Here is a 22,503-nt window from a genome sequence, read left to right on the forward strand (position 1 = left end):
TTGCTTCGTCCAAGACCTGGATGCTAATCACATCACAAAGGAAACACCTGCAATAGGGTTTTAATTATTTTTTTTTAAGGCTTCCGTGATTAGTGAGCAAGCCCTGTGATGCTCTGAGCCTTGGCGAAAAAGAGGGGTTTGTGGGGAGGTTGATAGCTCAATGGCATAAACTTTGCATGCAGAAAGTCCCACGCCAATCCCCTGTATCTCCAAGATACAGCTGGAAAGCACTTCTCTTTGAAACCCTGGAGAGTCCTTGCCAATCAACATAGTTAGCCTTACTCACAAAGTGTCTGTGAAAAATAGGACATCCCATTGTTTTCACAAAAGAACACAGTGGCCATTGTGGATGCTACAATCTCGCAAGCTCTTGCCCCCCCCCCAAGTGCTTTGGGGTGCTGTGTGAGATCACGCCCCAGAAAAGTGCTTTTTCAGGGTGAGATCCTGGCACGGGTCATGTGACTTGCCCAGGAGTGCATCCCAGAAAACATGAGTCCCAGTTTTTGAAATGAAAAAGTTGGATGGTATGAGTTATCTAGGTAAAGGTAAAGGATAAAGGGACCCCTGACCATTAGGTCCAGTCGTGGCTGACCTTGGGGTTGCGGCACTCATCTCACTTTATTGGCCAAGGGAGCCGGTGTACAGCTTCCGGGTTATGTGGCCAACATGACTAAGCTGCTTCTGGCGAACCAGAGCAGCGCACGGAAATGCCATTTACCTTCCTGCTGGAGCAGTACCTATTTATCTACTTGCACTTTGACGTGATTTTGAACTGCTAGGTTGGCAGGAACTGGGACCGAGCAACAGGAGCTCACCCCGTTGTGGGGATTCGAACCACTGACCTTCTGATCGGCAAGTCCTAGGCTCTGTGGTTTAACCCACAGCGCCACCCGCGTCCGTACGAGTTATCTAGATGGGACAATAATCTGACTTGGTTCTGTATGAAGTAGCTTCCTATTTTCCCAATCTGTGGAGGTCATGAGCATGTCTAATCAAATGCTTGAAAGCTTCCTCACTCAAGCATCCAACAACAGATGCAGAGGCTTTTATGATAAGTTCTGCTTGCTACCCCCAGCCTAGCCTAAATTTTCTCAACCTGTGTATATTATAAGGAGACAAAAGAGACACCCCCAAACCCCACTCCCAGATGTCTTGGTGTTTATTACAACTGCTGGAAGAGTTTTAATGACAACACTAGTATTCCCCCTCCCCATGACCCCCAATGACGTTTTGAATTCTTGGGATGGTGTGTATTAGAACCGGATTATGAATAGGTAATCTGAATTGCATTTATCCACCTTCATTCATCCCTATCATCAGAGACCTGGTTCTCACGGTGACTTTAAACAAGTGTCTGGACTGTTCCACTTCAAACTGCAGGGGAGCTGCCTTGTCCACCCTTCCACTCATCCTTTGCTTTTTAGAGTCTGAGAAGCTTTTCTTTTGCCCTGACACTTTCCCCAGGAAAACCCACTGTTTGGCAATGAATTGCAATAAATATCACTTGGGTTTTCTATGGGTTGACGTCTGTTCTGATTCAGAGGGAAACAGTGGGTTTTCCGGGGGAAAGTGGGGTCTCCTGGGGAAAGTGGAGCGGCAAATGAAAAATCTCTTAGACCTGTGCTTAGAAGGCACAGTACAAGTGGAAGTCTGGGCAAGCCCTGTGTGAGTGTGCGAAAGGAGGAAGGTTCACACAATTAAATATACTTCCAGACATAACTCCCTGCACCCAGAAAACCAGGGAGAAGACTGGATTAGAACCCCAGGGAGAAGACTGGATTAGAACCCCTTTCTAAGCATGCTAGCTTTCTATGTGCAGGGACCAGCTATTTTCTTTTTTTCTTTTTATGAAGGAGCCCTCCAGCATGTGAGCTTCCACTTGCTGCCTGAATTGATATAACTCAGAAATAAAGTGACTACCTCAGTTAGAACTCTGCCCAAATCCCATCCTTCCCTGTCTTAAAAAAATCAGTAGGAATTTACCTAATGCCTCCACATCAAGATAGGCATTAGACAACCTGTAACTTGGACCAGAAGGAGCAGAGGATCAGCACTCCGCTCATGACCTGGTGCCTGTTGCCCATCCATGTCTCCCTCCCATCTTCTGCGCACAGGGCTGTTTCAGCTTTAAACATTATTGCCCCTGCTGCAGCCATGCAGTTGGCGGTGCTCTTATGGGGTTCTCAGAGGCTACTTCTCCCCAGTTGCCGCAGTGTCTCAGTCTGAGAAAGGACCTTATGGATACAGAGCCCTTCTTCAAAGTGAGGTGTTGTAGGGTAAGAGGCTATAGAGCCATCACTGTTGCTGCTGTGGCTGTTCCTGCAGTGGCATTAAAAATCTCAAGCACAAAGGAGGCACTGAGTGGCATTTCCTGGGCTGCTTCAAGTGGTTGAAAGTCTTTTGCCAGGCCAAATTCAACTTTGGAGCCCCAGAAGGGATGACAAGTTGATTTCATTAAGGTATTCTCCAATTGGCACCATTGCCATGCCCGCCAACATTTCACAACTGAAAATAGAGAGATGTTCATATAGAACCTGCCCTCTCCTTCCAGGTTTCACTTTGTGAGCTCCATGCCCTCAGCGTTGGGGTGAACATTAGGCATTGTTGGGCACCTAAAGGTAAAGGTAAAGGGACCCCTGACTGTTAGGTCCAATCATGGACAACTCTGGGGTTGTGGCGCTTATCTTGCTTTATTGACCGAGGGAGCCGGCGTACAGCTTCCAGGTCATGTGGCCAGCATGACTAAGCTGCTTCTGCCGAACCAGAGCAGTGCATGGAAACGCCGTTTACCTTCCCACCAGAGCAGTACCTATTTATCTACTTGCACTTTGACATGCTTTCAAACTGCTAGGTTGGCAGGAGCAGGGACCGAGCAACGGGAGCTCACCCCGTCACGGGGATTTGAACCTCCAACCTTCCAATCCGCAAGCCCTAGGCTCAGTGTTTTAGACCACAGCACCTACAAAGCCCCTAACCCTCACAGGGGGCTCACCAGCCACTCCCTGGAGCTTTTTGCTCCACCTTGCTGTCGCTGCCTGTTCACCTGCCCTCTCTAAACAATATAACAATAAGGGCAAGTAGATAAGGCAGCAGCCGGGTGGCTGTGCAGACCGGACACAGAGGAAGAGGAAGGTGCCTTCACAAAAGACCTCTCTTCCCCTGGTTCAAAGTACAATCCTAATCATGGCAACTCAGAGGCTATACTGAAATCAGGGTGGCTTACCGTATTTTTCGTCCCATAGGATGCTCCGTCCGATAGGACGCACCTAGTTTTTTGGGGGGGAAATAAAGGAAAATTCCCCCCCTTTATTTCCCCCCAAAAACCAGGTCGGGGAAACCGAACCAGGTCAAGGAACAGCGGGATGGCGGCGCTGCGCCTCCCTGCTGTCCCCCGAGCTTGTGGGGCTGGCCTATGTCTGCCCGGCGCGTGGGGCACTCTGCTTCAGGGCGCCCCTCGCGCCAAGCGGCAGGCTGCTATCCGCAGCGTGGGGAGCCCTGCGGGGAACTCCTGCAGGGCTCCCCACGCTGCGGATGTCTGCCCGGCGTGAGTGGCGCTCTGCTTCAGGGCGCCCCTCGCGCCAAGCGGCAGGCTGCTATTCGCAGCGTGGGGAGCCATGCGGGGAACTCCTGCAGGGCTCCCCACGCTGCGGATGTCTGCCCAGTGCGAGGGACGCTCTGCTTCAGGGTGCCTCTTGCTCCGGGCGGCAGGCTGCTATCCGCAGCCTAGACAGCCCTGCAGGACCTCCCGCAGGGTTGCCTAGGCTGCGGATGTGTTCCCGAAGCGCCGGGCGCTCTGCTTTCAGCGCGCCCGGTGCTCCGGGAAGCAGGCTGCTATCCGCAGCCTAGACAGCCCTGCGGGAACTCCCGCAGGGCTGCCTATGCTGCGGATATGTTCCCGAAGTGCCGGGAAGCAGGCCTAGACAGCCCTGCAGGAACTCCCGCAGGGCTGCCTAGGCTGCGGATGTCTTCCTGAAGCCTGGAGAGCGAGAGGGGTCGGTGCGCACCGACCCCTCTCGCTCTCCAAGCTTCACTGAAAGCCTGCATTCGCCCCATAGGACGCACACAGATTTCCCCTTCATTTTTGGAGGGGAAAAGTGTGTCCTATAGGGCTAAAAATACGGTACTCCCACGCAGGTGGGGTCAGCCTTGCAGCCTTAAATGCCAAGAGGGCAAGAATTCTTTTAGCTGAAGGTATATTAGGACTATAAGGGACGCGGGTGGCGCTGTGGGTTAAACCACAGAGCCTAGCACTTGCCGACCAGAAGGTCGGTGGTTCGAATCCCCGCAACGGGGTGAGCTCCCGCTGCTCAGTCCCTGCTCCTGCCAACCTAGCAGTTCGAAAGCATGTCAAAGTACAAGTAGATAAATAGGTATCGTTCCAGTGGGAAGGTAAATGGTGTTTCCGTGCGCTGCTCTGGTTTGCCAGAAGCAGCTTAGTCATGCTGGCCACATGACCTGGAAGCTGTACGCTGGCTCCCTCGGCCAGTAAAGTGAGATGAGCGCCGCAACCCCAGAGTTGTCTGCGACTGGACCTAATGGTCAGGGGTCCCTTTATCTTTATACTAGCACTAAGCATAATGATCCTAGGAGAGATTGTTATTGATAGATCCAAAACAGCAGCTGCAATGTCTGAAACGGCCACCTAGTGCACTGCCTGTGGCCTCGGTGTTCGTGTTCCCACTTGGAACCGTAATTTCTGGAGACCTTAAGAAGGCAGCTGAATCTTGATGAATGATAACACTTTGCAACTTGCACGTGTGTGTGTGTGTATGTGTGTGTGTGTGTGTGCAGGCATTGCAAAAGAAAAGGCATATGTGTGAAGAGTGGTGGTGTTGGGGAGAATATTGATTGTCCCAGCAGCCAACTCTTGTATTGGGCTAAAGGTCCTGAGCAGTCACTAGTCTTGATTTAGGACTGTTGTGTCATATGTCAATGCTGTCCAACAGAAGCTGGCCTTATGAGTTAATCAGGCTCCTAACGGATTCGAAGAAAAATGGTTAACTTGGCGGAAGACATAGGAGGGCAGAGGCTAATTTGTCTAATATTATGTCACCATGCTGAGTAATTACCGTATTTTTCGCTCTATAACACGCACCCGACCATAACACGCACGTAGTTTTTAGAGGAGGAAAATCCTTAGGCATGCCACCCGTAGGCATTCCCTCCATAACACGCACAGACATTTCCCCTTACTTTTTAGGAGGAAAAAAGTGAGTGTTATGGTGCAAAAAATACAGTACTTTGTTTTGGAAGGAAGTAATCCAAAATTGGATTGATATGACGCTCCACAGAGATTTACAAGAATGAACTTCAAGGTCTCAACTTTATGTTTTGGGGGTGGGGGAGGTTGGGGGTGAAGTATTACCCAACACTTTTGGGGGGGGTGTTATTGGGTTGTTGTTTTTATTTTGATTATATATATTGTGATGTTTTTATGTTGATCTTGTTCTGAGAACCGTCCTGAGACCTCTGTGTATAGGGTGGTATATAAATTTAATGAATGAATGAATGAATGAATGAATGAATTATGAATGGATCCAGGTTCCAGTGATTGGACATTGTATGTCTAGATCATGTTTCCAAGGAAGAAATGCATCACACAGTATAGCCAGCTCTGAAGGCAGATGCTAGCACTGGATGCTATTGAACTGGGTCACAATTCAGTAAAGGAGAGCTATGCAGTGAAACGATGGGGAAAGAAGGAGTTGGGAGCAGAGAGGGAATATGAAAGGCCATAATGTGCTTGGAGTCATACCACTTGATGCAATCAATACATTTTTCAAAGCCATCCTCTCCAAACTGTGTGTCCTTTTCCTTTCAACATCTTCCCTGCAGAGGAAGCACGTGAGTGCAGGGACTGTAGTTCACTAGGGAAGCACATGTTTTCCATTCACCAAGTCCCAGATCAGCTGGTTAAAACAGGAAGCCTGTGGGTCCCTCTAGATGTTGCTGTTTCTGAACCCTCACCTGCCCCAGCCAGCATGACCCATCATCAGGGATGATGTAAGTTGCAGTCCTACAACACCTGGAGGTTCACAGGCTCTCCATCTTGGGTTAAAAGGGTCAGGTAGCAGGCAATGAGGGGTATTTCTGACTGAGATCTCAGAAAACTGGAGAAGATAATACTAGGCTGAATGGACAAATAATCTGATCTAGTAGAAGGCAGTTTCCCTGCAGGAAGAAGAAGGGGGGAAAGCTTTAAGAAGTTTATCATGCATGGAAATCACATATGTATGTATTGGACTCATCTGTGATTAAGCCATTTTTATGGCTTCTCCTACAAGGAAGAAAGTGATTTTTAGATAACAAAATGCAAAGGATGAATGATGGATCTAACCTTTAGATACCTATAGAGGAGATAATATTCTCAAGTAGGGATGGAGGAGAAATTTGATTCACTGTGCATATAGATTTGAATCTATCAAATTTGCAGTTCCCAAAGCAATCTGTGAACTGAAGCACAGCTCTCATTTGAATTTTGCACTTATCCGAATTTTGCAATGTGTTCCTCCAACCAAATAATGCTTACAAAGATGCATGTTTTGAGGGAAAGTGCGTGTGAAAATGAATAGATCATACAAAAATCCTGGCAATGAGGGGAAATTGTTGCCAAATTACTTTAGTCAAAACTGCATATTAAAATGCGTCGATTAGCAGAAATTCACACTCAAATGCTGATGAAGTTTCACAAGGATTAAAACCAAAAGGTAAACTGCTGCAAATCTAGAGAACTGAAGTTTGGAAAAATTGAGAAACCAAGAGAACCAAAAGATCCAGTGCAATTGGCAAAATACAGTCCCAAAGGCCACCAAGCAGCCAGCTCTTCGGCTATGAACACCTTGCAAAACTCCATCTCAAGTTATGTTCTCAAACAAAATGATCAGAACTGACTGCGAACCATACTTTTTTCTTTCATTCTTGCTGTGTGGATATTGGATGTGGTTACAAAAGTGATGAAGGGGAAAGGCACTCCGTACAACCTCAGAGACACCCTCTGCAATGTGACTTCCAAGCTTGTGCCCTGGTTCTGTAAATGGGTCAGAGCTCTACAAACCTGACCTGCGGTCAGCCCAAATTGAAACCCAAATTAAACTCTAAGTCCTTCCTGTTGCAATGGACAGTCGGCAAGCAAACCATTCGTGGGAGCAAACGCTATTTCATATTCAGCTGAATGATTTCCAGGGGGCAGGCATTAGGGGTCAGCATGTATGGGAACCTTCTAAGGCCCACATCTTGATAGGAGCCCCACTGCCCATTCGTAGAGCCTTCTGGCTCCCATTCGTCTTTGCTGTCACCATCCTCTCACTTGCCCCATTGGAGAGAACAAGCAAGAAGAGGTGCAAGAAGAAGGGATAGTAACATCCTAGTCCAGTCCCCAGTGGAGGCTGATCTGTTAGGGCGAAGGGAGTGCTGCCCCATAAGTGGCAGTCTGCGTCTAGCCAGCCCTCCTTGCCTGATTTCTTACATCCAGTCCAGGGAGTGCTGCTTACTTCTCTTTAGTCTCAGCGCTGCTCTTATGGAACTCAGCTGGAAGAACCAGGGTGGGGGCAAAACAAGAACGAGTCTTTTCTGCCCGCCATTGGCTCTCTAGCTCCACCTACTGTTGGGCTCCCTGCCTCCCGCCTTATCAGTTCCAATGGGCACCAGCCACCACTGGCACTGACGTGAATTGGGCCCAGAGGGAGAGGAAAGAACGTAATGGTGACAAGGTTGGCCCACATTAAAAACATTTCCATTGCACCTTTTATCAATGATCTAAAAGCACTTTATTTTATTTATTTTTTAAAAAACCAAACAAACAAGCAAGTATTGATTGAGAGTTCCCCCAAACCTGAAACTGGCCCTGCTGGCAATTTTTATTTATCCACTAAATTTGTGGGAGGGATTCCACAGCATACCAGAAATGTACAATTAAAGTACTTTCTTACCCTACGGCAGCAAAGCGTCTTCTTTTCCCTTTTAAGTAGGCATGCTGCAGTTTGGAAAAGTGTGGGGTGGGATTAATGGGAAGATGTATAACCCTCCCTCCGAATAAAACCCTAAAATCCATCCAAAATCAGGATGAATGCTCGTTGTGCTATAACTTCCCCGCAAACAAATTAGAACAAATGTTCCATCAAGACCAGGCGTAGTCTAACCTCCACATAAGCTTTGTGCAAGTGAAGCAGAATGAATGCCCCATAAACAGGTCGTAAGGAGGAGCCCTTCGTATCCCGCCTTTCCGCCAAATCAGGGGCCGGGAACTAGGGCCCTCCAGATGTTTCTGAGCTATATAGCATCATCCCTGGAGGGATCTAGCACCGTCCCCATTGTTTGGCCATGCTGGCTGAGGCGAAGAGAAGCAAGAGTCCAGTCACATCTGGAGGGCTGCGGGTACCCTACCCTGCATTAAATGCCACTTTTGTCTGGGTCGCTACGCTGCCCCATCTCCTGTCTGAAGTGGGTCTCCAGAAGGTGCTTTTTTCAGACATAACCGCAGCTGTTCCTTACAATTTGGGCTCAAGCTGTTAACTATAACAAAGGCCCAGTGAGATACCGTTATGTTACACAACAGGGTACATAATGCCCGAGGGTGCATTGGGCAGCGCAGAAAACAATTTCTAAGAATGTGGCATGACCTTATTACTCTGTTTCATTCCATAAGAGGATCATCACCAAAGGCACATACACGTCATAAATTGCAGCTGTTACGGCAATTTTGCCCTAACTCTGAAAATTCCACTCTGAAAATTATTATGGCCCAACTTGTCCTACTTCCAAAGGCTCTACTAGGTATTGTTTACTCACTTAATCAATTAGTATTATGCATTCTTACAATGCCTGCCTGCTGACAAAGCACTTGCATTCTTGCGTTTACTTTAGTACTTTTGAGCTCCAGCATCTCCCGTAAGCTCACAATGTCCCATGGCATCAAATTCAACCCAGAGAGAAATGCACCAGCCTCAGCTTGGGGTGGGGGGCAAACACACAGCAGCAGCCTACCCTTTTGCAACCATTTAAAGACTACATAACCCATGCTGCAGCACAACTGAGAGCAAAATAGGCACCCGCAGAATCTTTACACAACCTTGAAATTGCCACCACCATCTATGGTGCATTGTGTTCACTAGCATAAAGACATGCACAGAAACAACTGGGACCTTTAAAGTGAGACACACCAATATAATGTCAGAGAATTTGAGCTGGGCTTGGAAAACAGGGATGAAAAACAGAGCTAGGCATGGAATTCTCCTGCAGGCTCATCTATGCACTAACTCTCTGCTCCTTCTGAAAATTCACGTACATTTTCTCTCTCTAGCTCTGCACCTAGTCTGTGTTCAACTAGTTTACAGCAGCCTGACCAGGCCCTTGCAGTTCATTTCCTTCCTCTCCTCCCCACGACTCCAGATTACTCCACACACTCCCGTTTGCATTTGCCAACCACACTTACTTCACGGAGCTCCTTGGCCACCTCCTTGAGTTCTTGCAGGATGCCTTCAAGCTGCCCGATCACCATTTTCATGCGCCCCCTGATGCGCTCCCTCTCGCTGGTGTTACTGCTGTCGGTAGCGTTGTCAGTGGGCTGCCTATCCTGCAAGCCCCGGGAGTTCATCCTTCACAGGGTGCCGGGAAGCTGGGGCAGAGCTGCGTGGTGCATCCTGCTTTTGCCCAGCCAGACTGTGCCTCCACGGAGCCCCTCTTGGCTGGGGAGATCTCCACATCTTAACGCCCACCCACCCTACCCCAGAAAGCCCCAGCCACACGCTCACCTCCTGCCACCTTTGCGATCTCCCCACCCTAGCAGGATCGGGGCAATAAAGCTAGGGCAGTTGTGGGGCGATCAAACAAAGAATGAGTCGGACAAGCCCCCATCTGTCCCAGTTGAGTATAGAAGATCTGGTATGACCATCTGACTGCAAGGCTGGTCGTATGGGATTGCCATGAACAGCCAACCCAAGGGGTTAAGGCTTTATTATTTGCACTCCACTCTGCAAGCTCTGAAGTGCCTGGGTCTAGATAAAGTGCAGAAAGAAGCCAATATACCACGTCAGTCTGTGCCACGTTTGCTGTCCCAACAAGGAAAGCATCACTTCCAGTTAGTTCACCACTGTCCCTTTGGAGAATCCTCTGGAGATCCTGGAGGCAGGACCTTACTGCTTGGCCTCAGCAGTTTCCCCACACTTCTTCTGCAGAGGGGTCCCCCATGGGGCAGGAGATCTTTGGCACCGCTGCCATCTCTATCGCTGGTGGGCTTAGAGGGGCTATGCAGGACTTCCAGCCTCAGCCAAGCTTGGGAGGTCTCTTTGCTACAAATCTCAGGAAGCTCCTTAAAATGACAAACGTGGTTTTAAGCATAGAAAGTGGGCACCCATGAGACGCTGGAAGCACAAAGAATTCCACACCACTTCCTGCATGGAGGGATAAAAGAGAGAGACAGAGAGAGGGGGGAAAAATCAGCGTAGTCAGGATGCTTATCTGGAAAATGCCAGGAATCTTCTAAATCACTTAATAACCAGCTTGGACCAGGTCTTTCCTGTGCTAACTTCCAGAATCCCTGGGAGCCCTGAAGACCACCACCCTCTTTTCATCATGGAGAAGCACCAGGTAGCGATCTAATTAGCAGAGATCCCTTGAGACTGATCACCCATGCTCTGGGACCACTCCTTTGTCTTGCCCCACAAACTCCACCACCTTCCAAGCAGGTCAAGCTTTGTCCTGACAGATCAGTCATTTGGGCAAGGAGCCCCCCAAGACCACAAAATGTTGGTATCACATTCCTCCCCCCCCACATATCAAGAGAAGACTTCAAACATAAATAGTTTGTGTATGTGTGTGTGCATGCACACTGATTTCAGTGGCGTAGCGTGGGGGGTGCAGGGGGGGCCGGCCGCACCGGGCGCAACATCTGGGGGTTAGGGTTAGGGGGCACAAATCCACCGGTTAGGGGGCGCAAATCCACGGGTTAGGGGGCGCAAGTTACTTGCCTTGCCCCGGGTGCTGACAACCCACGCTACGCCACTGACTGATTTTCACACATTCCTTGCACATCTCTTTCTGCTGGCCATCAGATATAAACTTTAGCATTCCTCCCACCCCCAAAAAATATTTCCTCCCCTAAAGGCTATCTCCTTCTAGGCCCTCAGACAGCAGTGCCTGCATGGGCTCGACTGGGTCATAAAAATAATATTTTCAAAAATCCTCTGCGAAAGGAAAAGGACAGCTGCTTTTTAACCCACTATGATGACTTAAAAAGCCAACTTACTAGCAAGGCGGCTGCTTCTGAAGCCTGTCAAACCCTCTTGCTCCAAGCAGACCCCTCCTCTCTCTTCCTTCCATGGCTTTGGATGTCACAAGCAGATTCTTGGGTCCTTTTCCCTTTCCCCAAAGCTGGCTGAGCCTGGACATGAGTGGTGAGGTATATCCAGTTTTTTGAAAAAAGAAAATCAAATCCAGGATATCGACGCACATGCACACACACTTCCACGTCTCTCAGATTAACCCTTCAGTTGCACATGGATGCATTGTGGTTATTGCCCTTCTGGTTTCCTTCAAGTATGGAGGGGAGAGAGAGAGAAGGAGGGGGGAGGAAGAATAGGAAACTGTACCCACTCCCCGCATGAATAGAGAGAAAAAGCCCCCGCTCCCTCCCCGTGGCCAGCTAGCCAACCAGCTGGGGAGATTAATCAGTTCAGTTCAGAAGCTCTGTCTGTGCAGGCTTTCCATCTGCATAGCAGAAGGGAATGTCTCCACCGGTCCAAGGGCCCTGGTCTCCAGTCCACAGGTGACATGGCTCCTCCAGTTGAAGATGTCTTGGGGAAGAGGTGGAGGAGGAGGAAGAAGAAGAGGAAGAGGAAGTCAGTGTCCTTTCCCCCACCTCATCCCCTGTTTTTAGGGCATAGGATGTTGCTAGGTCAGCTTCTTGCCAGCAGCCGGCCGGCCGGCCACCCTTGGAGTTATTCAGCCGGGCAGTGCAATCCAGGAGACCACTTCTGTGCTACCTTTGGACGCATAAGTAGCTGAGCTCAGATGCTGCTCACATCCTGGCGAAGGAGTCCTTTCTGAAGCTAGGAAGACGGTGGCAGAAAGGGATGGGGGGAGGAGAAGAGAAGCACACTCTTCTTCTTTAAAGCTTCAGAGCTCTCCAGTTCTGCCTTGACTGACAGCAGTGGGATGCTAGTGTCCGACTTATGACGCCCAGTGCTTCATCTGAAGGGAGAGCCATGAAAGTGGGCAGAGAGAGAGAGAGAGAGAGAGAGAGAGAGAGAGAGAGAGAGGTTGGCTTCTTCTTTCCTCTTGCAAGTCAGATCTCCCAGAGAGTGCTTGAGCGTCTTCTGCTGGCTGCTCGGCAAGGATGTGCGTGCATAGCTGCCCGGTCCATGTCCCCTCTCACTAGTAATCTGTGGAGAACTGTCCTGGTCTCCCCAGCATCCTCACAGCCTGCCAGCTTGAAGGCTATTGCTCAGCTTAAAGATGCTTGGCTTGTGCTGTGTCAGAAAACGGGGTGGAGCCTTGGCAGAACAGGGGGATTTAAAGGGCCAGAGCATTGGAAAAATCCAGGCTGCAAGCAGAACGTTTCCGTCTGTTTGGCTTTTAACTATTTCTACGGCCATCTTCAAAAGTCATCAACTGGGGAGGGGTGAGTGGGGGGGGGGTTGCCGGTGTCTCCAGACTTCCAGGAGGGACAGAAACACACGTCAAAAGAGCAGACTTGCACAATTAAAGTGGATTAAAATGCTCTCTTTCCCCAGTGAAAGAAATCCACTTTAAAAAATATATATCTTTTTTGTAGCTTGGAGAGTGATGGGGAACTTCATTGAAAAGTGTGAGATGGGTTGGGTTGTTTTTGTTTTTGTTTTGATTATGTGTTTTGTTATTTTATATTCTGATTTTATTCTGTGAACCGACCTGGGGACCTGCAGGTATAGGGAGGTATATAAATTCAATAAATAAAGAAAAAATAAAAATGAACTGATTAATCAGAAGATATCAAAACATCCCATATGAAAATCTGAACAAATTCAGGATGAATTCTCAATTGTCATATAACTGTCCTCCAAACAGATCAAAACAAGTGCTCAGTAATGAATGGACATAGTCTAACCACCATGCAAGCTCTGTGCAAGCGAATCGGGGGGGGGGGATGCTGAATATATAGCTTAGTTGCTTCGAGTGTGGTACTGATAAGACCAAGGTTGCAGGTTCGATCCCTTCATGGGACAGCTGAATATTTCTGCATTGCAGGGGGTTGGACTAGATCAGGGGTTGGCAACGCGCAGCCCATGGGCTGGATGCAGCCCACAAAGACCATTTTACTGGCCCACGAGTTGCCCCTGAACCAAGCTGCCCACTCAGCGAGTCCCCTGTGCGCTGCGCTAAACCAGCGTGGCGTGGCACAGGGACTCGCCAAGCAGAGCCAGAAATCACGTCTGCGCACTCGCAGATACCAGAAATCACGTCTGTGCATGTCCAGACGCCGGAAATCGCTTCTGCGCAGGCGCGGTTTTGGGTGTCTGGGCATACGCAGACGCGATTTCCGGCATCGCACTGGGCCAGTCCAGCCCACGGATGATCTCTGTGGGAGTGATCTGGCCCATGGCCGGAAACCTTGCCAACCCCTGGACTAGGTGATCCGCAGGGTCCCTTCCAATGCTACAATTCTATGATTCTGGAGGAGCCCTGTGTGTTTTTAAACACTGAACAGTGAATGTCAAAGTTACACATTGTTGGCAATGGGCCATCAGACTAAGATGGGATCTCTAGACAGCCCTCCCCACTTTGGGACTTCCTGCCACTTCCCATTGGGGCACTCCCACCAGCCTTTATGCTCTGGAATCTCCACCCAATCCTCACACACCCCCAGCCAAGTGCAAAAGGGCTTGGATTGTGCCCATTGTCCAGGTTCAAAGCTGAAGACCGAGGGGACAGAAGGAGCTACAGATGGACCCAGGGACTGACTAGTGGTAAAAGAATAATAATATTCAGCTAAGAAGGATTTTAGCATCCCCATAGATCCAGTGTTATTTTTATTGAATTATATGGAAGGAACTGCCTTCTTACATATTGGTGTCACCTAGAATCTACTGTGCAAAAAATGGTGCTTAACAACAATACCATCCATTATGGAGAGGATTGATAAAGTGGGGGAGTTTGCTGTAATGGTCAAACTAGCATACTACATCAAACTAAAAACAGAAAAACAAAGGCAGGGTTTTTTTATGGTTAATTGGATTAAGTTTAAGGGATATAGCAAAGAACATTGCTTAATACGAAACACACATTTTTTACATTTACAGCATTTGATTAGATCAATGCAGGGTACCTACAAGGTATGGAAATAAATCGGGTTAGTTAATACACTGTACTGACATATATGGATATGTTCTTTTAGTAAACAATGTATTTTCCTGAAGAAAGATTGTCGTATTAATCAGGACTGTTATCTGATCATGAATTTCTCATTAAAAGATTCTTCTCTTTTTCCCCCCGTTCTGGAATGACTATTTCTTTTTTGTGTGTCCTAAATGTTACTCATTTGTTACCCATAACATGCTATATAATAATAATGACTAATCTACTATATATTTTGGGAAATGCTTTGCCTTTTTGTCCAGTTATTCTCTGTGTATTCAATGCCTCTTGAGAAACTGTTGCCAGACTTGGCATGAGGGTTCCTGAGGTTTTTGTCGGTGTTGGGACATTGGCCACCATTTTGAATCAAGACTGTCATGTGACTTTGGTGTGACTTCCCCTGGTTTTTGGCAGGACCGTTCCAACTTGCATCAGCTGGGATGCCTCCAAAGATATCATCAATCAACTCGGCACAAAGGTTCCCAAGATGGAGGAGACAGTATTTGCCTCCTTTTGGATGCTTGGGGAAAAGCAAATGAAAGCAACTCCTTTATGATTTTGTCGTGCCCTCACCCCCCCCCCAACACACAGTGCAGAAGACTACCAATTTGTTCTCAGACAAATGGAGAAAAATTATTTCCCCAAAGTCCATACAACAAGGAAAAAGTAAACACACCCCATGTTGTTTTTATCTAATGGAATACTCCTCCTTCCTATTGTTTTGAAACATGGGGCAAGGTGGAGAAACATTATAAAAATCTGTCATAAGGAGGAAACAAGCAGGAAGGAAGGGACTCCAGACTGGACAGAGGTAAGGGGGCAGGTTCAAGAGGTTCTAGGGCTCCCATGAAATGATACCACATGCAGCCATCCTTTTATTCACTCCTGAAATCATGAAAATCCTGCGAGAAGTACCTGGGGTGTCCTCATCATAAGACAGTTTCGAAAAGGAAAGTGAGATTTTCCAATGAATATGTTTTGGGGAAGGAGACTCACTTTGGAATATTTTTCTCATTCAATCATGGTAAAATATATTTGGTATAGACCCTACGTTCTGTCCAGATCCCCCCATGGCTGGTACTCAGAAGGCCAGCTCAGCCTCCTCTGACTCTGAGCTTGAAGCGAAGTCTGCGATAAGCCCCTAGCTCCTTGCTCCCTGCTCCTCGCCCTCTCTTCCTTTTATATAATTCCAGGCATGGAAGATGGGATTAAGCACTTATTTGTATGCTATCCAAGCTTCAGCTTCAGACACAACTAATGCCCTTTTCTGACCAACACTTAATGATACACCACCTGTGATCTGTACCGGCTCAGAAACAAGCCAACCACTTCAGGGTAGAAATGCTGCGATTTTTAATTCCACTCATGAGCTTTGCTGATTGAGTTGATCTGTTATGTTCTTCTCCACTCATTCTACCCCTTCATCATTCACAAAGCATCTACCTGGCGCATTTGAACATCAAAGGGATCCCATTTGGAGTATTTAGCCTTTAATATTCTCTAGGTATAACGTTACATTCACACAATCCGAGACTCCCTCAAAAATGCACACAGACATCCATGCCAGCAGTAGAGATGTAATAAGAAGGCAGTGTTTTTGCATTCTACCCTGTATTTGTCCCATGCAACACTGTTACCATTCTGCTAAAAGATGTTTTCTGCCCCCAAAAAGGGCGTTGTTCATCTTGGGGCCCACTGTGGCAAAATTACATAACTTGTGCAATTAGCATAATTGCATAATTACATAATGTAACCTATACAATTTACATAACGTAGATTCCATAAATCACATTATTCCACCCCATTCATCTCAATGTAAAGGAAACACAATGCAAATGAGGTGTGTGGGTGTGTGTGTAATCAATTGCCTATCATTTGTGGACTGAAAGCAGTAACAACAGAAAATACCAATGATATTCATTGGATTGATTTCCATTCCAGACATGGGACAAATAAGGAAACACCTGCTATCCCCATTCCCATTCGTCTTTTCATCGGAATTCTCCAACATACCTAGCCAGCAGGGGTGAGGCTGTGAGGAGCACTCAGCATCATTTAATTTTATACGCCACTTCATGACAAAATTGTCCTCCGAGAAGTGGGCAAAGTGTTGAAAATTCAAACATTTAAATATAAAGACCCATAACTAAAACGCAAAATAAAACAGTCCTGTTAAAACAACACAGCAATTCAAACTGCGGGTTGAGGTGGCGAAATCAAGAGAAGGCCTTTGTAAACAAGTGCATCCTCAAAAGCTCGTGGAATGCCAATACTGATAGGCCTCTTGTACAGTCAAACCTCGGTTCCCAAACACCTCCATTTTGGAATGTTTTGGCTCCCAAACGCCAAAAATATGGTAGTAAGTGTTCCGATTTTCTAATGTTTTTCGGAAGCTGAACATCCGACGCGGCTTCCGCTTGGGTGCAGGAAGCTTGGTTGTCAAGCATTTTAGAAGCCAAACGGGCTTCCAGAATGGATTACAGTAGTACCTCGGGTTACAGACACTTCAGGTTACAGACGCTTCAGGTTACAGACTCCACTAACCCTGAAATAGTGCCTCAGGTTAAGAACTTTGCTTCAGGATGAGAAAAGAAAACGTGCTGTGGCGGTGCGGCGGCAGCGGGAAGCTCCATTAGCTAAAGTGGTACCTCAGGTTAAGAACAGTTTCAGGTTAAGAGTGGACCTCCAGAACGAATTAAGTTCTTAACCCAAGGTACCACTGTACGTTCAACAACTGAGGTTTGACTGTATTTAAGCAGAGAATGAGTGTCATGCTGTTAAAAAGCCTGCCCTCCTCACTGTCAGGGTCAGGCCCAGAGGTGTGACCTTGACACCCCTTTCTAGGTCCTTTGCCCCTTCATGAAAGGAACACATGAAGGAGACTCGAGTCTAGCACACATCTCCATAAACATGTGCGCATGAACGCTAAGGCACTACTCAGTGCGCAGGGTAACACATCTTTGCCGAACACAGCGAGGCTTTGCTTTATTATAAGATAATTATGGTCTGCCTGCATATCTTTAAATTAAGGAATGAACATCTTCTTGGAAGAGAGAGAGAGAGAGAGAAAGATAGAGAGAGAGAGAGCAGGATAGACTAGCATAGAACAGGTAAATAAAGCAGATAGAACATTGCAGCCTACAGCTGTGAGTGCTAAGAGGGTGCTGTGTGACCCCCCCCCCCCGATTTACACCTGTGTAAGAGGGTATCATGACAGCCGGGTACGGATCCAAAGAGTTGTGTGAAAACCAGGCAGGCAATCTGATATTAGTGCTCATTCCATTTGCAACTCCTAACAGAGAAGCCACTGAGATGCTTCGTGTGGAAGGGTAGGCTTGATTATTCCGTAGTGTAGGCTGCAGCTTCAGAACTGGTGACTAGGAACCACTGATGGATTAATCACCCTGAGAGGTGCATTTTATGGCTTTTCATCAAATACTCTCTCCTATCTCTCTCTCTCTCCCCCTCCCCATCTTCCCTCTCTGTTTATTTATGATTTTTCTTAGAATATGATTCATTGGATATTTTCTCTCTCAGGAACAAAGAGTTTCCAATGATATGTTATTTTTGCTCCTTTCTTTCTAGTGCTTCCAGTCTTTACTGTTATGCACACGCAGCATACAGGGTGCGCTGGGTGTGCCCAGACACACCCCAATGGTTTATTTTTGAAAACAACAACAGCAGCAACAACAACACAGGCATTGTGGCAAGGAGAAGAGAGTAGAGGGGCACCCAGCTCCCTCAGTTGCCACAACCCCACAGGGAAGCAATGGTGGTGGAGCGACAAAGCCACTTCCGAGCTAGGGAGGAGGTGGGGTTGCAGGCTTCACGCCCCTCCCCACACTCGTGGGGGCTGGCTTCTTTTTTTTTTTTTATAAAGATATTTATTAAGTTTCCAATTTTATACAAACAAAAAGAAAAAAAGAAAAAAAGTTTAAAAACACATACAGTTCACAATGCTTAATTTTCAATGACATATTTCCCTGACCTCCTCATACCTCCCCTTCTTGTATTCCAATTCAAATTATTTACTCAGCAAATCCTTATCTCAAAACATTGCAGCTGGAAACCCCTTAATTTCAATCTAACATCATTCAACATTCTTTAATTTTACAATATTTCTGTAAATAGTCCTTAAATTTCTTCCAGTCTTCTTCCGCCGACTCTTCTCCCTGGTCCCGGATTCTGCCAGTCATTTCTGCCAATCCCATACAGTCGATCATCTTCATCTGCCATTCGCGGGGGCTGGCTTCAGCCCCTGCGATACCAGGGAATCCTCAGACGCGTCATACTCCGAGCCAGCCAATCGGAGTATACAGCCATACTTAGGTCAGGCGCGGCCGAGGGTCTCCCTCTTTTCTGTGCCACAGCTGACCTGGTTTTCCCTCCCCTCCCACCTGTTAGGCTAGGCTCTCTGACATTGCTATGGACTTCAGTTGGTCGCCGTCAAGGGGCCTGGTAGGAATTTTTCCATTTGGCAGATTGGCACCAGCCACTTGGTTTTCGCCTACCTCGTAGCAAACCGTCACAACTCCACGGTATTGGCAGTTAACCATTGGTGGGGGTACAGTAGTATTGTTATGCAGATGAAGGGGGGAAGGTAGCGCCATCGCCTTCCCCAAATCAAAGGGTAGCCTGGTAAAGGATTCCGGGGGGCGTGGCCTTGTCCTAAGCCTATGGAGGTATGGGCCCACGGCACGCCCCCATGCGGTGACCCCGGGGGAAGATCCTAGTTGACGTGCCTCAGCAGCAGTGGTGTAGCGTGGGTTGTCAGCACCCGGGGCAAGGCAAGTAATTTGCGCCCCCTAACCCGTGGATTTGCGCCCCCTAACCCGTGGATTTGTGCCCCCTAACCCGTGGATTTGCCCTAACCCCAGATGTAGCGCCTGGTGCGGCCGGCCCCCCCTGCACCCCCCACGCTACGCCCCTGCTCAGCAGGACTCCCCCTACTGGTGGTTAACCCTCACCGGCCTTCAAGCATGCAGGCTGAAGCCAGTTAGTTGTTAGGACCAATGCCTAAGCCAATACCGCTCAATTCCTGTAATCAATAAAGTTGTGGCCTAATTTGACTCATTAACTCTTGTGTCTTTATTTCTGAGGGGGGAGGCAGGAACTCACCACGCAAAGGGAACCAAAGAGAGATACACTCATACCTCATGTTATGTTTGCTTCATGTTACGCTCTTTCAGGTTTCATCCGCGGCGACCCGGAAGTACTGGAAAGGGTTACTTCCGGGCTTCGCCGCTCGTGCATGCGCACAAGCGCTAAATTGCGCCGCTCACCTGAGCAGATACAGCGCTTCGGGCTTTTCATGTTGCGAACGGGCCTCTGGAACTGATCCCGTTCGCAACCAGAGGTACCACTGTAAATGCAGGATGAAGTCCAGATCGATTCCAGATCGATTCCAGCCTTTTTATTCTGCCTGCATCTATCTCTGTCTCATGGCTCCATCCTTGCCACCTTTTGTGGACAGAGATCTCTGGGAGTAAGAGGGTGAGTGTTATGTACTAAGCTTGTATCCTAGAACAACAGGCTAGTAGGATCCTAGAATGTAACAACTGGTTGGCCTGCAGTAGCAGCCCAATCAGGCTCCAGGAGGGAAGCAGAATCAGCCAATCAGACGGGACTCATTGTGTAAATAATGTATATAAAAGCCTGAGGTTTGGGGGGAAATCCATTCACTGTTTTACAAGCTGCAATAAAGAGCATGAAATCACTGCAGGACTGAGTATATATCAGTGAGGTTTTTCTTTTTTAAGTAACATATAGTTGTGTCGGTTTTTTATAGTTAAGTTTTCGTTTCTTTAGTTTGTTTGAGGAATAAAAAACAATGTCCTTTATGACTGAGAAGTCAATAAATGTTCACATAAAAAAAGAAAATCCCTGTGTGTACATCCTAATGCAATGTGCTGCGCATGTCTAGGACCCCCAGCCCTGCCTCCCCCCCTCCGCCACTTCTAAATTGTCAAATGACTCTATCTTTATTTCTTTCACACACGCTCCCCAATCTCTGTCCTTTCAGCTGGAGGGTTTTCAGTTCTCCAAGCTCTGATGAATTTCACTTTCACAACCACAGAGAGGGCCTCAGCTACCAGGAGACCATGTCCTAAGCTAAGGATGGAGAACTGCCGGCACCTATTTTTCTAGGGAAAAAAACACCGACTAATAATACTGACTAACGCTCTCCTCCATTTATTCATGTTCTCTCAACCTGGGACTAGAGCAAGAAGGGGGTCGTTCATTTTGCGTTCCAGAGTGGCAACTATGCTTTCCTATTGCAGCAAAAACAAGGGAGTCTTGCAGCACCTCAAAAGATGGAAAACTTTTTATAGCAGGAACCATTAATAGATTTTTTAAAGTTTAATTGGTTTTTTAATGGTTGCATTCCCCCCCCCCATGTTTTTAGCTATTCTTACTTTAAATATAAGGGATGCGGGTGGTGCTGTGGTTTAAACCACAGAGCCTAGGGCTTGCCGATCAGAAGGTCGGAGGTTCGAATCCCTGCGATGGGGTGAGCTCCTGTTGCTCGGTCCCAGCTCCTGCCAACCTAGCAGTTTGAAAGCACACCAGTGCAAGTAGATAAATAGTTACTGCTCTGGAGGGAAGGTAAACAGCGTTTCCGTGTGCTGCTCTGGTTTCACCAGAAGCGGCTTAGTCATGCTGGCCACATGACCCAGAAAAACTGTCTGCAGACAAACATCGGCTCTCTCGACCTGTAAAGTAAGATGAGCACCGCAAGCCCAGAGTCGTTCGCGACTGGACTTAACTGTCAGGGGTCCTTTACCTTTTTTTTACCCAATTGCTTAGAAAATTAAGGTGATTTAAACCGGTTTTAACCATTGTACGTTATAAATTAGCGTTGTGAATTTTTCTCAGTGTTATCATGTTATTTTTTGAGGGTTGTTTTTCCCCCTACAATCAAAAATTAAAAATGAATTTAATAAATTAAATCTTCCCTAACTAACTAGGGATGGAGAACCTAATGCCCTCCATATATCATTGGACTTAATCTCCCATCATCCATGTCTATTGGCCATGCTGACTGGTGCTGATGAGAGTTACAGTGAAATATCCTCCCTCCATAATTTCTCCCACTGATTCATATGGATATTGTGACCAAGGTATTGGGCCCAACATATCATTGCACTCTTCACCTCCTCTTTAACCTCCCAATTGAGGAGGAGGTTGTACATCTTGGAGATGTGTTTTCTTTTAGTTTGAATTAATTCTTTTTCTAATCTTCATGTTTCTTTTTCAAATCCTTTTCGTTTGTCAATACTCAGTCTCTCATTTATTTGAAAATATTGTAGCCAATCTGTCACGTACACTGTAATTTCTTCTAATTTCTTCAGGTTTAATTTATTGTTTTCTTCTTCTATTAGCACTCTATATGTTGCCCATTCACCTTTTGCATTTTTCCCTTTTACAGCCGTGGCTTCTATCGGAGAGGTCCACCAGGGGTTTTTAGGTTCCAACAGTTTCTTATATTTCGCCCACATTTTACAAAGAGATTTTCTAATTATGGGCTTTAAGGCACAAGTCAGCTCAACAAAAGAAGAGTTGGCCAGCAGCTATTGAGAGCACTCTGTTCTTGCCACATAAATGTAAGAAATGATTCTCAAACATTGTACAGTGGTACCTCGGGTTGAGAATTTAATTTGTTCCAGAGGTCCGTTCTTAACCTGAAATTGTTCTTAACCTGAGGTACCACTTTAGCTAATGGGGCCTCCCACTGCCACTGCGCCATAGCGGAGTCTGTAACCCGAAGCGTCTGTAACCTGAAGTGTCTGTAACCCAAGGTACCACTGTAGAAATAAATGCAAGCAGCTGTCAAATGCTGCTAGATCTCTGTGTGGCTGCTCCATGTGGTGAGTCACTGAATTGCAGGTGGCAACCTTCTTTGGTAGCCGGAGTGTGTCTGCCCAGTGGCATAGTGGGGGGGGGGCAAGCAGGGCAGTGCCTCCCCCACATTTTGGGGGGGCAAGTTTGCAAAATTTAACAGGCCATGCATGTCTCGCGCGAAGAATAGAAAACCACAGAGGGCGGTGGGCTTTTCGTTTTTCTTTCTTTTGCAAGAAGGATGGAGGAATGCTGACTGATTTGGAATGATTCAAAGGGTGCAAGCCAGCCCCACGCCACTCTGCAAGGGCAGCTATGTTTTGCTGCTGGTGAGCT

General features: G+C 47.3%; 1 protein-coding gene across 1 annotated transcript in view; it reads right to left on the reverse strand.

Annotated features, from left to right (window-relative positions):
- The window catches only part of INSYN1 (inhibitory synaptic factor 1), a 132,564-nt gene extending 120,117 nt beyond the window's left edge, over positions 1-12,447 (reverse strand). Inside the window, exons 1-2 of the mRNA XM_053364835.1 lie at positions 11,243-12,447; positions 9,431-10,388 (exon numbers count right to left, since the gene is read on the reverse strand). Coding sequence (XP_053220810.1) covers positions 9,431-9,592 — 162 coding nt within the window. The 5' untranslated portion in view covers positions 9,593-10,388; positions 11,243-12,447. The remainder of the gene's footprint in view (positions 1-9,430; positions 10,389-11,242) is intronic.
- Positions 12,448-22,503: the final 10,056 nt, after the last annotated feature.

Source organism: Podarcis raffonei, chromosome 14, assembly GCF_027172205.1.
Source record: "Podarcis raffonei isolate rPodRaf1 chromosome 14, rPodRaf1.pri, whole genome shotgun sequence".
In the NCBI taxonomy this organism is placed as follows: domain Eukaryota; kingdom Metazoa; phylum Chordata; class Lepidosauria; order Squamata; family Lacertidae; genus Podarcis; species Podarcis raffonei.